Raw genomic sequence first — 14049 nt, 5'->3', positions numbered from 1 at the left:
AGAGTATATGTCCTAAATTAATGCATTTCACATGCCCAACTTTTAATAAAATATCACCCACCGTCGCTCAGCACAAAGACTCCTATCTGGCAATTAAGCAGGGGATGAGTAAACCATCCCCCAAAGTACTCTGTGGAGCTCCCAATGCGCGCCAGGCGCATGAGTGGATCAATAAGTTCGCCATTTTGCCCACAATGGCTCCCGTTTGAGGGATGCCTCGCCCGTTTTTGTGTTGCCCCTAGCAACTGCCTCTCTCACACCGGAAGCCACCCTCCAAACCCCTTATGGAGAAACATCTTCCTCATAGGGGTGACTCTTCTTCCCCCCGTTTCATGCCAACTTTGACAAACTTTTTCCATGATTGTGCAAAATTATGTAGAGAATTTATGAGAAAATTTCTATGACAAGTTTGTCTCGGCGAAAATGGAATTGTAATGAAATTATGAGCAAAAGTGCAATTTGTTCGCAACATCCATGGCATGTGGTATGTTTTATAATTAAATTCTTGCACATCCCATTTGAGTGATTTGCCCTCTACCCATATACGATTTTTTGATCCCTTCCAACCCCTTTTTGGAGGGTTGTTTTGCTCACTTGTGGCTGCGTGGGCTTTTTTGTGCTATATACTTTATGTTTAAAAATTTTTTCTTCATTCTAGAAATTGATTTTTATTGCCATTTGTTCATCCCAAAAGAAAGGGAGTGGGTGGAAAATTTGCAAATATTATTATTAAATTAACATTTTCTTGATGAATTTTCGTACTTTTACTTTGAATTGGAGGATTTCAAGGGCCTCTGTCTGTAAAAGCTATTCTTGCAATTTATTTTCACTCAAGAGACTCCCAAGAACATGGAGACTTTCTGAGGGGATTGGGGAAGACGGGAGAAAGTCGGTTGTTAGGGAATTTGTCGCGCCAATTCATTTGGCGCCTGTCGTCTAATTTCCTCCACCCAAAAGCGGATTTTGTCTCTTATTTGGGATGGTGTGGAAACGTGACGAGACTCTCCTTTTGAAAAATGGGCGAGACTTTGCACAAGGAAAGACTTTGTGAAAAAAAAAGGTGAAGAAAAGAAAATTACCAACAAGACTTACCTGATGGGAATGCCAAGTAGAGACTTCTCGCGCGCATTTGTGGCTTTTGTCCTCCATCCCAAAATTGGTAATGCTCTTCAGGTGCATCCGAATCAATTGTTTAGCGCCAACGTCTCATCGCAGCGCAATAATTCCTAGAACGACATTTAATTAATACCATCGTTTTCCTTTTCATTCTCTCCTTATTTAACTTAACAGAAAAACAATAAAATACAACAGAATCCTACACTTCTTTTTTTTCTTTTTCAAAACGCAATTTCCTTCAATGGGACGTGACTTTTGATCCCAACGCTGTTGGTCTTTTACCTTCTCTCCCACCTCTCCTCTTGCAACTCTTCTATCATACTATACAAAATGTAAATCCCCTAACCATCCCACGAGATCACCCATGCTCTCTACCTATGTATATTAATAAACAATTTGTGATCCTGTGTGGTCTTCCTCGGGCTCTTTGCGCGTCCACCGCACAGAGTGAGAGCGCGAAGACGCCAAAATGGACAATAAAATGCATCACAGGCACACAAGTCCAATTAAATGGGGAACAAGAGCAAACTCATGCACACCACACACACGGAACTTCGGGGCTTTACCAATTAGAACGTAACACCGCGCAAAAGAGGTTCAAATCAATGGAACACGTGCTTAAGTATCACACATGAAACTCTCCCCCCGTGTGTAGAGATGCTTTCCAAATTGCAAGAATAGGGGGATGAGGAGGTGGGCACAACAATGTATTTCCATTTGCACCGCGAATTTAGAGGATGATGGTGCATTCAATGGGGAATATTTCTTCATTTTTTTTTCATGCCATCTGTCTCTGATTGGGAGGTTTTTCCTTGAAGGGAGGACACACTGAAGAAGAAAAGACTTGAGTACAACATATGAAAATTGGCCACTCAAGAGGTTGGGAAATTTTTGTGAAGAGTTATGGTGGTTTGAGTTCATTTGGAAAAGCTTTTTTTGTGCATAAAAACATGAAATACTTAATAGAAAATTAAAATAACAGTAATAATCAGCGAAAAGACATTTTAGCTAAATATTTCTGTTATTTTAACTGATGCTTTGAGCAAAATTGAGAAAAATATTCAATAAAAAGGATAAAGAGCCGATTTAAACAGTCAAAAAGGATTGAAGTTATTTGATCAAAGATTTGAAATACTCAAACCAAATAGAAAAACAAAAGAATGAAATCTTGTTAATGGAACCGATGTTTTTCCGTGAAGAGAATCAATGAGGTACTTTGGTTGTGACTGATAAACATCTGTTAAATTGACTGATCCAATCAATCGATTTGACCGATCGAAAAGACAGAAAATACTTCAGTAAAAGTGACAGAATAAATCATTTCAATCACATTGTGTGAAGAATTTACACTATTTGAATTAGTCAAAATAGTCTTTCAAATTAGTCGAAATATACATTCGCTTAATAAATCCGTTAAACACATATCACTAACCAAATTTTGTCAAAGCACCCCTTCAATGAATAAAATAATCAAACATCTTCCACCAATTGAATTAGTCAAAATGACCATAGTTTTAACACAAGTAAATTGATGAAAGATATTTAACAATTATCTCTGTTAAATTAACAGAATTTTTTTTAACAATTATGTACCTAAGTTTTATTTCAAAAAAAAATTTATGAATTTTGAATAAACTCCTTTTTATTCCAAAAAAGAATTCCCACAAAGTGAAAAAAAAAAGAAAATGAATTTGAGTTTTAGCACAGAATCATGAAGCAGAACATCCACGTGCTTGACCAAGAAACTGCGTGTCTCATAGGGCACAACCACCATGAATTGAATATATTTTCTGGTCTGTGGCGACATTAAGAGAAGATCAAAATGAAGGAATTGCAGGAGATTCCGGATGTGATTTTTCTACCTTTAGTGTGTGACGAGATTCTTGAAGCGTGGAAGGTTAATTGAACAGAAGAACTCTACTCACTGTACGTTCTGCTTCCATGATCTCTCACAAAAAGCATAAAAAATGCCTCAAAGAATCTTTCTACGTGATATCCTGCAGAGATGGAGAGAGAGAGAGTTGAGAAAGTACCAAAGGGCAGAGAATTAAATAAAAAATTGAAAGGAAAAAAATCAACGCGGAGGGAAGAATTCTGAGGAATCCCATGTGGATTTGCAGCTGATGGATGATGAAATTAGACAGTCTCTCCTCCAGAACAATTTGCGCTTTCATTCCCTTCACACGCTCTCTCGCTCTTGCCTTCTTTTTGGGTCTTCTCTACCTCTATTTATGGCTATATATACACAAGAGGCATTGTCGCGATCCGGCTTGAGGAACACGTGTGTTGTAGATGGATTCCAAAATGCCTCGTCGTCGCGACCCTGTGAGCTCAAACAGCAGCCAGTAAAACAATTTCAATCGATGCCATACCAGCCACTCTCCTCAAGAAGCCCAAAAGAAATGCCCCTTGCTGAAGTTTGTAAAAAAAAAAGCCACAGGAGGGATGATTCGCGAAAGAGAAGAAATGCACGTGCAACATCAACCCATTCAACATTTCAACACAAGAAAGGACCCCCGAAAAAAAAAGAAATCCTCACAGATACAGAAAGAAAGGAAAGAAGAAGAAAAAACATCTCCGTCAATTGCGTCTTTGTGCAGTAACTGTAACGCCGAATGGATGGAAGGAATTTTCCTCACCACACTCTGTTTTGCCTCAACAAAAGGGACATTTGCACTCCTCACAAGCAAGGAGCTGTGAGAAGGAATTCCATGGACAAAATGTTTCGTGTATTGTTTGGCCCTTCTCAACCACCTTTACCTACAAAACATCGCAAAAATTGCTCTCTCAGGTAAGCCCAGAGAAATTTATTCCATAACACATCTTCAATCAAGCGTTGTGAAGAATTTTTAGAGGAAAAAAAATGCGCAGAAAGGACGCAAGATGAAGAAAGGATTTCAAGATTCTCCCAAGCTTGTGTTTGATCCCTTTCATTTATTATATAGAAAATAACATTTCGCGCATCTGCTACACAGAGATCCTTTTTCCCTTCTTCAGACTGAGAGACTTTTGTAACTCCTTTCGCTTTCTTTGCCGAAAGATGGTCAAAGAAAAATTTTCAAGGAATAAAGGATTTTGGAATTTTGATGAAATATTCTTTTGAATTTATTTTCATAGATACAGTATTGTAGTATAAAAAATATCCGAAGATGGTGAAAATTAAGGATTTTTGCGTGCAAAGAACTTTATTCAGATGAAACTGTTACTGTAATATCCTGATCTTTGTTAATTTTTCATATAAATTCCTTTTAGAAACCAAAGAATCCTTAAGAGCCATTTTATACCTTTAGAATAAATGGGATAGATTCTGATAAAAATCTTTTCTTTTCTTTTCTAGGGACTTAAAAGTTGTTGCAAGATTTTGACAGATGATGTATTTGAATCGTTTTATTGTTCATCTATAAAAGAAAAAGAATGTTTTTAGTGAAAAAATATCAGAAAGATCTTCAAAGAACCCTGGAAAAGTAATTTTCCTTCAAAAACACGATGAAAGACAGAAATAAAATGTCAAAATCCTTTAAAAATTTTTCCAGAATGCAAAAAATCTTATAACTGACACATAAGAAAATAAAAGAAAAGATTTATATCAGAATCTACCCTTAAGTTTTGAAATCGTCAAGAAAATTAATTAAAATTTATTTCAAATCAAAAATGAAATGTAAATGAATAAAAACAATCTAAGTATCAAAGAGTTCAAAGAGGATCTTTGGTTGGCTAATTAATTCTAGCAATGCAATTTCATTGGATATTGCTAACTCACAGGGTTTCTTTTCTAACGTATGACATTTTTTTTAAATTAATATTTGACATTTTCAATGTAAATTAAGTTAGAAATATTTTTTTTACTTTTTAAATGTAAAAAATCTAAACTTTCCAATTTTTTTAGCTTGTTATTAGAATATTTTTGTTTCATTTTTTTGTAATATGTAAAAAGATAATTATTTGACTGGAATAAATATTTTGATCAGGTACTGTAAAATGCATGTTCTATTTTTGCCTAAATTTGGGGATTTATGATTCAAATTTAACAGATTTTTCATTGGGAAATTAGTTAGAAAAAAATGCTTTTCCTGTGCGGAAAATCTACAGAAAGTGAAAAAATGAATTTTTCCAACTGAAAATTGCAAACAAACCCCGGAAAGCTTGTCCCCTGACCCCAGGAGCTTCTTGTAGCGACAAGAAAAGCCGAAAATTTAATTATTCTCACAAATATAGATTAAAAAAAAAAATTCTTCTAACTTGTCTTGCCTGGAGTTCTAATTGATGATGATGATGATTCCAAAGAAAACTCCATTCCCTCGCTTGATTGTCTTCCTGATAAATTTAATGTTGCATTCCACCGTTAATCTCCTCCTCTCTCTGCCCAATTATCACCTCATTTCTTGCTGTTCTCTCGTCTCACTTTCCGATGCAAAAACATTCTTTTCTGGCTTTTTCTGCTCCACAAACTCTCATTGAGTTACATCATGAAAGAAAATCATTAATGAATGGGCAAGAAAAACAATAATTTGTTCTTTAAATTATATTTATTTCCAAATTCTTTTGACTTTTTTTTTCAATATGTTGTATATTAGGTATGTTGAAAAGATGAATACTTACTGAATTCCTTATGTTAAAAAACACCATAAATATTGATTAATTACTTCATCTCACATCTCTCTGCTTCCATTTTATCTGCAGAAAAAGAAGAAAATTCATTTGATTAGCTTCGTAGAATTTTTAAATCATTAAATTCTTGAGATTCTCTTCAACATAATCTCAGCGTTCTTGTAGATATTCTCATTTTAGTTTTTTTTTAAACTCAAAGGTGTCCCAAGAAGTCTCATCATGAGCATTGAGAGATTGTTTGATAATTATCAAAATTTAAGAAAATTAAATTTCAAAAAATTAAATGAAATTTCATTTAATTTCTTTGCTTCAAAATTGACTCAAAAATCGTTCAAAATATCCTAAAATTTTCATAATTATCAAACCATCCCTTATTTAGATTTTATCTCAAAAAAATAATCTTACCTTATGTTTTTTTAGAAGAAAAATAATCTCGAAACCTCCTCAAACTTGTTCCTAAAAGAAAAACAAACAAAATAAAACTATTAAATTCCTGCAAATTGTTTTCCTCGTAACAAATATATTCCTTTTAAAAGATTCAGACAGCCAAGGGTTTGAAATCAATGTTCATTCATAAGTCTAGCATGTTATTTGAAAGCTATCATCACGTATTTTCTTTGTAATTTATAATAAATAATTTTGTTTTTAGAATTTTGCAGTTAATTTGACATTTTTTTAAGACCTTTAATACTTCTTAAGCTCAGAATTTAACTTCAAAACCTTCAAAATCTGCGTTTAAAAATCACTAATTTATTTGCAAATTGAAAACATTTAAAACTCACAAGAATAAGAAGGTTAAAAAGTTCAAATTCACTGCAAAAATCAAGGGGTGTTTATCTGAAATGTAGAAATTCAGATTCTGAATGAAAATATTCGGATTATTCGCCTGAAAAAAATCAAAATATTCAGCAGACGAACATTTCTTGTTTTTTTTTTAGTCTTAAATTGGTAGAGATTGAAGAGAAAAAGCCTAGAGAGTACTAAATTCTAACCAAATAAATTAAATTCATTTTAGTACTTTTTAGGCTTTTTAGTACTTTTTTCCAATTGAATTAAATATACTTTTTCAGGTAGAATTTACTACGTTTTTGGTTAAACTTTAGTACTTTTAACTGTTTAATTTAGTACTTTTAGCTATTGAATTTAGTACTTTTTTCTCCTTGAATTTATTACTTTGGCTAGATTTTAGTATTTCCTAAGAAAATTCAATAATAAAAAGTACTAAATTCTAGCAGAAAAGTACTAAATTCAAGGCAAAAAGTACTAAATAGCTGAAGATGAGAAATATTCAGATCTTTGGAAATATTGTATAATTATTCGCTAATCTTCAGATTATTCGCCAAAAACCGTCAAAATATTCTTCAGATAAACACCCCATTGACAAAAATTCACTGCATAAATAAATAGTAAAAGAATAAAATCGTCAAATACTAACCAATCTAAAAGTTTAGAAAGCATATCTCGTCCGGATATCTTCCAATTTCTTCGCCACCTCACTGGGAACTCTCCCCAGGTCCGATGCAATATTCTTCTGCTTACTCGGCTCCAATGATGTGAATTGCTCACACAAATCCCCATCCATGACATTCTTCACGGGGTAGTAGTAGCTACGGTAGCTGAGATGATCCCTCCCACAAAGTGGTGGATTTTCATTGCGCATATGCATCTCCAGGTGCTGAAAGAAGTCAAAATCTTCGCGACTTGTGAATGGCACGAGTGCCCCAACGGTACCACTTAGTGTTGCATAGAGCAGAGATTCAGAACCTCCGGGAATGAGTGTTGCCTTCTGCAGGGACATAACAATCTCCCCAACGTGGAATGTCGTCACATTCTCCGCCTTCTGCGATGCCCCACTCAACAATCCACGATCCCACAGAGATTTATTCCCCGTTGGATCTTCATCCACATCATCCGTCACCGAATGCGGCAGCCGGAGAATTGATAAATTCCCAAATTTATCCGCCGTTGCAATGGTATCGTAATCCAGGAGGGTCGTGGCTGTAATCCACCGTGGATGGGTATCATCGGCAAAGATAATAAGTTGATTCTCTGCTCTCTTGTACTTGAGGAAGAAGATGGATTCTTGCACATCCGACGCATAGATACGATGCCCCATTGTTTGAATGTTCACAATATTATTGGGGATGTGTTTATTCTCACACTTCCGCAGGAGTTTCTTCTTCCCCAAATCATAGATACGCAAAACACGTCCCACCCCCGCAAGGAGGCGCCCCTGGAAACTACAAAGCGCCCCGGGGACATCATCAATCTCCGTCCGATGAACAAATTCGAGCACATTGCACGATGAATCCACACGGTAGACATCAATGTAGCCATTCCCTGAGATTCTCGGATTCAGCTGCAGCTCCTTCGTTATCCCCACCGCAAGGTAGTACCTCCCATCGGCAGCTGCATGAAATCTCCCAAGAGCCATTGACATTATCGCCTCATTCTGTGCCAGGGGGACCTTTGCAATGGTATGCCCATGAATTGGATCCATTATCCTTATTTGTGATGCCCACATTGTCTGTCCGGCTTTTGGGGCGGAAAATAAATCCTCCGGAAGGACTTCATTGATAAATGCATCTGCCATTTCATTAGCCAACTCCTGTTCATCCTCCCCGGCTGCTTCACGCATCTCATCAGCCATCTGCTTCTTCCGCAGTGTCTTCGTTTCCTCCGTGTAGGCATTGTGATCTGTCTCGGATACAATTAATCTCCCCGTGTCCGGATGAATGGCAAATCGTCTCGGGGTGTACTCCAGAGGGAAGGAGATTTGATTGAAAACCGCTCCCAATTTTTCAAGAGCCAAAATTCTCAGAGTATTCGTTGAAATTGCCACAATACCCTCTGAGCATTGCTCACTGGAGAACCCCGAGGCATATTCCAGCGTTTCATACGACAACGGGGTGAGATGGAAGCGATTCTGGTAGTAGTAACTCAACCACGTACGACTAGACATGGCAAGAACAGCCTCAGCTCCTTGCATACGAATCCGGAAAAGTTTAACCGGACGTGATCCAAGGTACCTCGTACGTGTATCTGCCAAATCCCCAGAAACGGGGTCAAGAACAGTCCTCAGGAGAACCCCATTAGTCAGCCCAATATTGAGATAAATTGACCCAGTTGTCGTTGTACCACCACCATCATCTTCCTGACTCTCCGTCGATCCCATTTCCACGAGACACAGAGACTCCGCAGCCGATGGGAGAGCCTGCATTGAACGCGGTGAGAGACAATCCGATGGATCAAGGGATATTATTCGCACGGTATTGTCAGCAAGACCAACAGCAAGGAACCACGAACGTTGCTCCCCCACTGGGACTGTTCCCAATGCCATACACATCACATCCGATGGCATCTTCTTGCGCTCCGTGTATTCATTTAGTTGTCCCGTTGGATCCATTTCAAAGTAAACCAATTCCCCACCAGATAGAGCAATCACCACCTGCCTCTGATTCACGGCACACTTAACAATTGTCTTCTTCCCCGGGGCCTTCCACTCATTTACACGCTTATCTGCTCTTATGTGCCGAATCCCATCTGGGTAGACCTGAAAGAATTTTTTTTTTAAATTCTTTTGAGTGTTTTCTTAAAGGATTTTTGAGAAAATTTCTTTGAGATTTATTTAAAAATCAGACGCAAAGTTTTAAAATCAAAGCATTTCATCTGAAACACGGATACTTTAAAGTCAACATCATTGTTTTTGGTAATAAAAGGAACATTCTAATGCTGCAACCATACAAAGTTACCCATAAACGTCTTTTACGTCCTTCAATTTTGTTTTCGCTTTATCTCAGTCCCTATTGTAGCTATAAGCATGAAACTTTAATATTATTGTAGGGAATATCAAAACCTTCCTAAGGATAGCTCAGGTTTGAAGATCGGTCAAGCCGTTAAGATAATATGACCATTTTGAATACACTTTTCTTCCCGGAACGGCTTGATGTGTTTCCCGGAAAGTGCCATAAGTGCTTGGACGTTGTGCAGTCATCCTCCTCATTGCACAAGGGAGTTTTTAAGGGATCTTAGGAACCACCTTTTAAACACCCGGTTGATCCTTGATGTCATCTATGGGTTAAAATCAGCTTCAAGAAATTGCAAAGAGAACTTCCTAAATGGGCAGATTTTGACCCTTAAATGACATCAAGGATCAGCCGGGTGTTGAAAAGGAGATTTCTAAGATCCCTCAGAAACTTCCTAGCGCAATTAGCAGGATGAATGCACAACTTCCAGGCATTTATGGCACTTTCCGGGAAGATATCAAACAATTATGGGAAATAAGTAAAAAAAAACTTCAAGATGTTATGTTTTTTTTATCAAAAGTTCCAAAATTAGATTTTCTTTTTAATACACTCAAGAAAATGTTAACGTAAGAATGAGACAAAGGTTCCTGGGGGAGTTGTCCACAGCCTCCTTGTGGTGTCTTTGGAAATTACTCCAAAGGCAAGTAAGTTTCTCGCATTGCTCAAAAACATGAGAGTGCGTGAAAAGGATGCACTCATATCAATTGCATTAGATAGAAAAGGATGCAAGCATGGTGTAAAGCAACATGACGTTTTTTTTGGGCAACTTCGTATGGTTACTGCTTAAAGGAAATAAAACCAAAAATTCAACAAACCTGCACAAGGGCATCGTCTCCGAGGGATGAGCAACTGAGTGTTGGTGTTGTCCCGAGGAAACCACTATCAGTCACTTCCTCAACAGTGTCACCAATACTGAGTACAAGGGTTGCATTCACGAACGACACAATAATGTAGGCGTCGTATTCATCTGAAAAGAATGAGAAAAGTGATAAAATTCCCTTTCACAGAAATAACCCTTAAAGTGGTGAGAAAAAAACCGCAGCTTCTAAATTTTCCTCATCAGTCATCCATGGCGAAAAAAAACAAACTTACCCCATTGGAGATCACCAGGAAATTATCCCACATTTTATCCCCCAAAATTGGTCTGGAATAGAAAAGAAACTGGTGTTTGAATGATGTTTTTTTCTTTCTTTTAATCTTTTTTTTTATGCTTTTTGCAGCATCATTTGTAACACCAGTTCCCATTAGTAATGGTGGTAGAACAAAAAATTTTCCCCTTTATGTATGTTTTTTCTTGAAAGATTCCTGTGAAAGCAGGGTCCCGTCTTTTGATCAGAAAATTCTACTTTTTGTCAGAAAATTTTGCTTTTGGGCAGGAGGATTTGCTTTTGTCCAGGAGAATATTACGTTTTGGTCAGAAGAATGTCCCAATTCGAAGAAGAATGTTCCATTTTGATCGGGAAAATAGACATTTAATCAGGATAATAAGCTGTAAATCAAGATAATTAACGATTGAACAGTGAAATTGTTTCCTGATCAGGAGAATAATGCTAAATAGCATATTCTCATGATCATTTCTTTGTATATTTTCATGACCAACGCATAATTCCTGCACGGAATGAAAAAAGTTGTACGGTACAGAAATTGACAAATATCCTGGTCATTTTCATAAATCATTACGAAAACTGTGAGATTTTCCGACCAATCATGAGATGTTAATGTAAATGGATCCACAGGAAAATTGCACTTCTTCAGTGAAAGTCAACAACACCATCCCATAACGTAATTTTTGAATGTTTTGATTTTTCTCTAAAATTTCTGAGCTAGAAATTTCAAATGTCCGGGAGAGACATAATCCATTTCTACCCTGGATTATATTATATTCTAACGCCAAATAGCTGGGAGAAATATTTTTTGTGTCTACCTTGGCTATTTATTTTTTTCCGTGTGACGTTAACCTCAGAGAGGCATCTTTGTTGCATTGTAACTTTGTGTTAGGAATATTCTTCATTCATAAGTATTTGTCACAAGCAACGACGCAGAGCAGTCAATATCAGTTCAAGAGTTGCCTCTCGTTGTAATATTGCACTGGTGGGAACGAGTGGGGATATTCCTGACCGAATGAGGTCTTTTTTCATATCTGCATTACAGCCTATCGAACACCACCGAGTCTCGAACCCGCCGATCCTCCCAGGGAAAGAGCAAACAGACACTGGGACCGTCTACCTTGCCACTGCTCTACTAGGCCGACTTCATTCTCCTGATCAAAATGGAATATTTTCCTGATCAAAAGCATAATTTTCTGCTCAAAAGACTTGATCTGTGAAAGCATTCCCTAAGAAAATTCTACTTCAAATAAAAAATAATTTTTGAGAATTCTTTCTTCTTCAACTAACCGTCTATGCGCTTCTTGACCGTCCACACTGCATTGGGGTTGCCGGGGAGTTCCGAAACAGCCATTTCGGACACTTCCAATCCATGCCGGAGGACACGGATTGACGAACGTGGTCCACGGCCACACATCAAGTACAACTGCGGGGTGTCTTCGTTGGCCAAATCAGCCACTTGGCAACCCAAGATGGGAGCATAGGAAGGCATTTCATCGACAAGAACTAAATTCTTCAGTGGACGCGGGGCAAAGAAGAAGGTATCACCCTCCTCCAAGGGCATAGCTGAACTAAATTCAGGTTCATCATCATCATCCCCCAGATGGGCAATTTGGTACAAGTAGTGATTCCCAAATTCACACGCAACAAACAAGAATCCCGTCTTCATGACGCACATTGTTGTCGCCGGGGGCACTGTGTCGAAGTATTTCAGCTTAATCTCCGACACAACATCATCATCCGTCTCCAGGGTCACCTTGAAGATGTCCCCCTGCTCTGTTTGCACAAGGAAGAAGTACATTGACTTTGTGCGATGTGTGGCTGAACAAATGAAGATCATCCCACGCTCGGGATCATCGAGATCATTGCGTCGTCGTGGGATTGGGCAACGAATATCATGTTGATCACCGAGATTTTTGTACGTCAAGTAATTCTCTGAGCAAATCAACACCCCACTGGGCCCATCATTGCCCCCGGGCACGGAAATGAGGAAATTTGCATGCTCCTCAAGGGGCTCTGAATACTTTCGCACCACATGATTGAGCCCCAAGTCCAATTCGTAGAATGTGAGTGTTTGTTGCGTCTTCTGTGCCGCCTCGCCCGTTGGATCGGAATCCGCTTCCTCGTAATCAATCTCCAAGCAGGCAAACATGGGATTCTCATAGCCAACATCCACTCCAACCATATGGTAGCACAATGTGTTGGATTTATGCGCCTCCAAGGGCGATGAGATCGTTAGACGTGCCTCAGAGTCACGATTGAGAATATAGACGAGCTTTTGCTTCTCAATGGCTCCAATCATCACAGCACGACCCTTTGGATCAATTGCCGAATACTGTCCGGGAACAATTCGACGGCATCCGGATTTACCAAATGTCTCCTGATGCACCTTCTCCAGGACATTCTTTGCCGGGATGTACTCGAGAATTACCACACGTCCCGAATCTGATCCAACAATTGCATAATCTGCAAATTCAAAATAAAAACTTTTTTTTTGTAGAATAAATTCATTTTCAGGGCAAAGAAAAAAAAGTGAAAATGTTCCTAAATTGTTCTAATTGCATGAATATTTTATTGAAATTCAAGCAATTGCGATATATTTTAGAATATTTTCTCTAGCACATTGATTATGGTCACATTTCCTTTGATTTTCATCATAGAAAGTAACACAGAGGTAATGTGCACTCCATTAAAAAACAGCAAAAAACCCTCAAAAATTACCTTTTGTGCCCCCAGTGAGACGGAAGGCAATGAGAGAACGAATAACGCCAAAGACTTCTGTGGAAAGAAGCGTGTGGATTTTCCCCGTATTGGGATCCGGACGCAAAAGTTCCAAGCTTTTGCCACGTGAGATGAGAATCTCCTGGACTTTCTGCCCTGAGAAGCTCCCATGGACTGCATGGGTGATCCCCGTGGCTTTCTGCAGAGTCAAATTGTACAGGTACATCCTGATTGGGTCAAATTAACACCACAATTTGTCCGGAAAGCTGCAAAAAGAAGCCAAGATTGAGGTTAGATTCTCCCGGAACGTTTTCACATCACAAAGTCTCCCCGCAAAAGGGAACAAAAAAATTATTAATTGTATCTCCTAGTAGACCATGATTGCTGTGGAAAAGCCACTGAATGCAACCAAACGATGAGGAGATGTGGATTTTCTTGCACTTGCTTTGCGAACAAAACTCCCAGAAAAAATTGCAGAAGTTCTGCAGATACCTAAAGTGCGAATTAAACTAATAAAAAACACCTTTTAGAGTTTTTCTTACCTCTAATTCACGTCTTCAGTTCATCTTCCATCAATTTGTGATATTTTTAAGCAGGAAAATGCTCTTTTAACTGCGGAAAATCCAGAGAAAACACGTCCACGCTGCTCAAGAGATGCCGGAAGAGAGAAAGAGACTTTGTAATGGCGTCAC

The 14049-nt window shown here is 38.1% G+C and overlaps 3 protein-coding genes across 3 annotated transcripts in view; all 3 read right to left on the bottom strand.

Annotated features, from left to right (window-relative positions):
- LOC129791558 (trifunctional purine biosynthetic protein adenosine-3) overlaps positions 1-14049 on the bottom strand; it is a 1078967-nt gene that overhangs the window by 565187 nt on the left and 499731 nt on the right. The gene's annotated exons all lie outside the window — the stretch shown is intronic.
- The window catches only part of LOC129791559 (potassium/sodium hyperpolarization-activated cyclic nucleotide-gated channel 3), a 1048222-nt gene that overhangs the window by 675546 nt on the left and 358627 nt on the right, over positions 1-14049 (bottom strand). The window lies entirely within an intron of this gene.
- Positions 5624-14041, bottom strand: LOC129791563 (splicing factor 3B subunit 3). The gene is made up of 7 exons (XM_055829765.1): positions 13900-14041; positions 13358-13623; positions 11927-13102; positions 10346-10497; positions 7160-9277; positions 6130-6180; positions 5624-5790 (listed from the first exon to the last, which is right to left on the bottom strand). Exons 2-5 carry the CDS (start codon positions 13581-13583, stop codon positions 7172-7174), a joined length of 3660 nt encoding a protein of 1219 aa, XP_055685740.1. The 5' UTR covers positions 13584-13623; positions 13900-14041; the 3' UTR covers positions 5624-5790; positions 6130-6180; positions 7160-7171.

Source organism: Lutzomyia longipalpis, chromosome 3, assembly GCF_024334085.1.
Source record: "Lutzomyia longipalpis isolate SR_M1_2022 chromosome 3, ASM2433408v1".
NCBI classification, from domain to species: domain Eukaryota; kingdom Metazoa; phylum Arthropoda; class Insecta; order Diptera; family Psychodidae; genus Lutzomyia; species Lutzomyia longipalpis.
The sequence above is the reverse complement of the archived record's forward strand: the minus strand, read 5'-3'. Positions and strand labels throughout refer to the sequence as shown.

What these genes read in the sequence shown, in the direction of transcription:
- LOC129791563 (XM_055829765.1), bottom strand. Translation starts at nt 13,583, where the DNA reads ATGTACCTGTACAATTTGACTCTGCAGAAAGCCACGGGGATCACCCAT. An exon ending in TCTCACTGGGGGCACAAAAG is followed by an intron (nt 13,103 to 13,357) that starts GTAATTTTTGAG and finishes TTGAATTTGCAG; the next exon opens with ATTATGCAATTGTTGGATCA. An exon ending in GAGACGATGCCCTTGTGCAG is followed by an intron (nt 9,278 to 10,345) that starts GTTTGTTGAATT and finishes AAATTCTTTCAG; the next exon opens with GTCTACCCAGATGGGATTCG.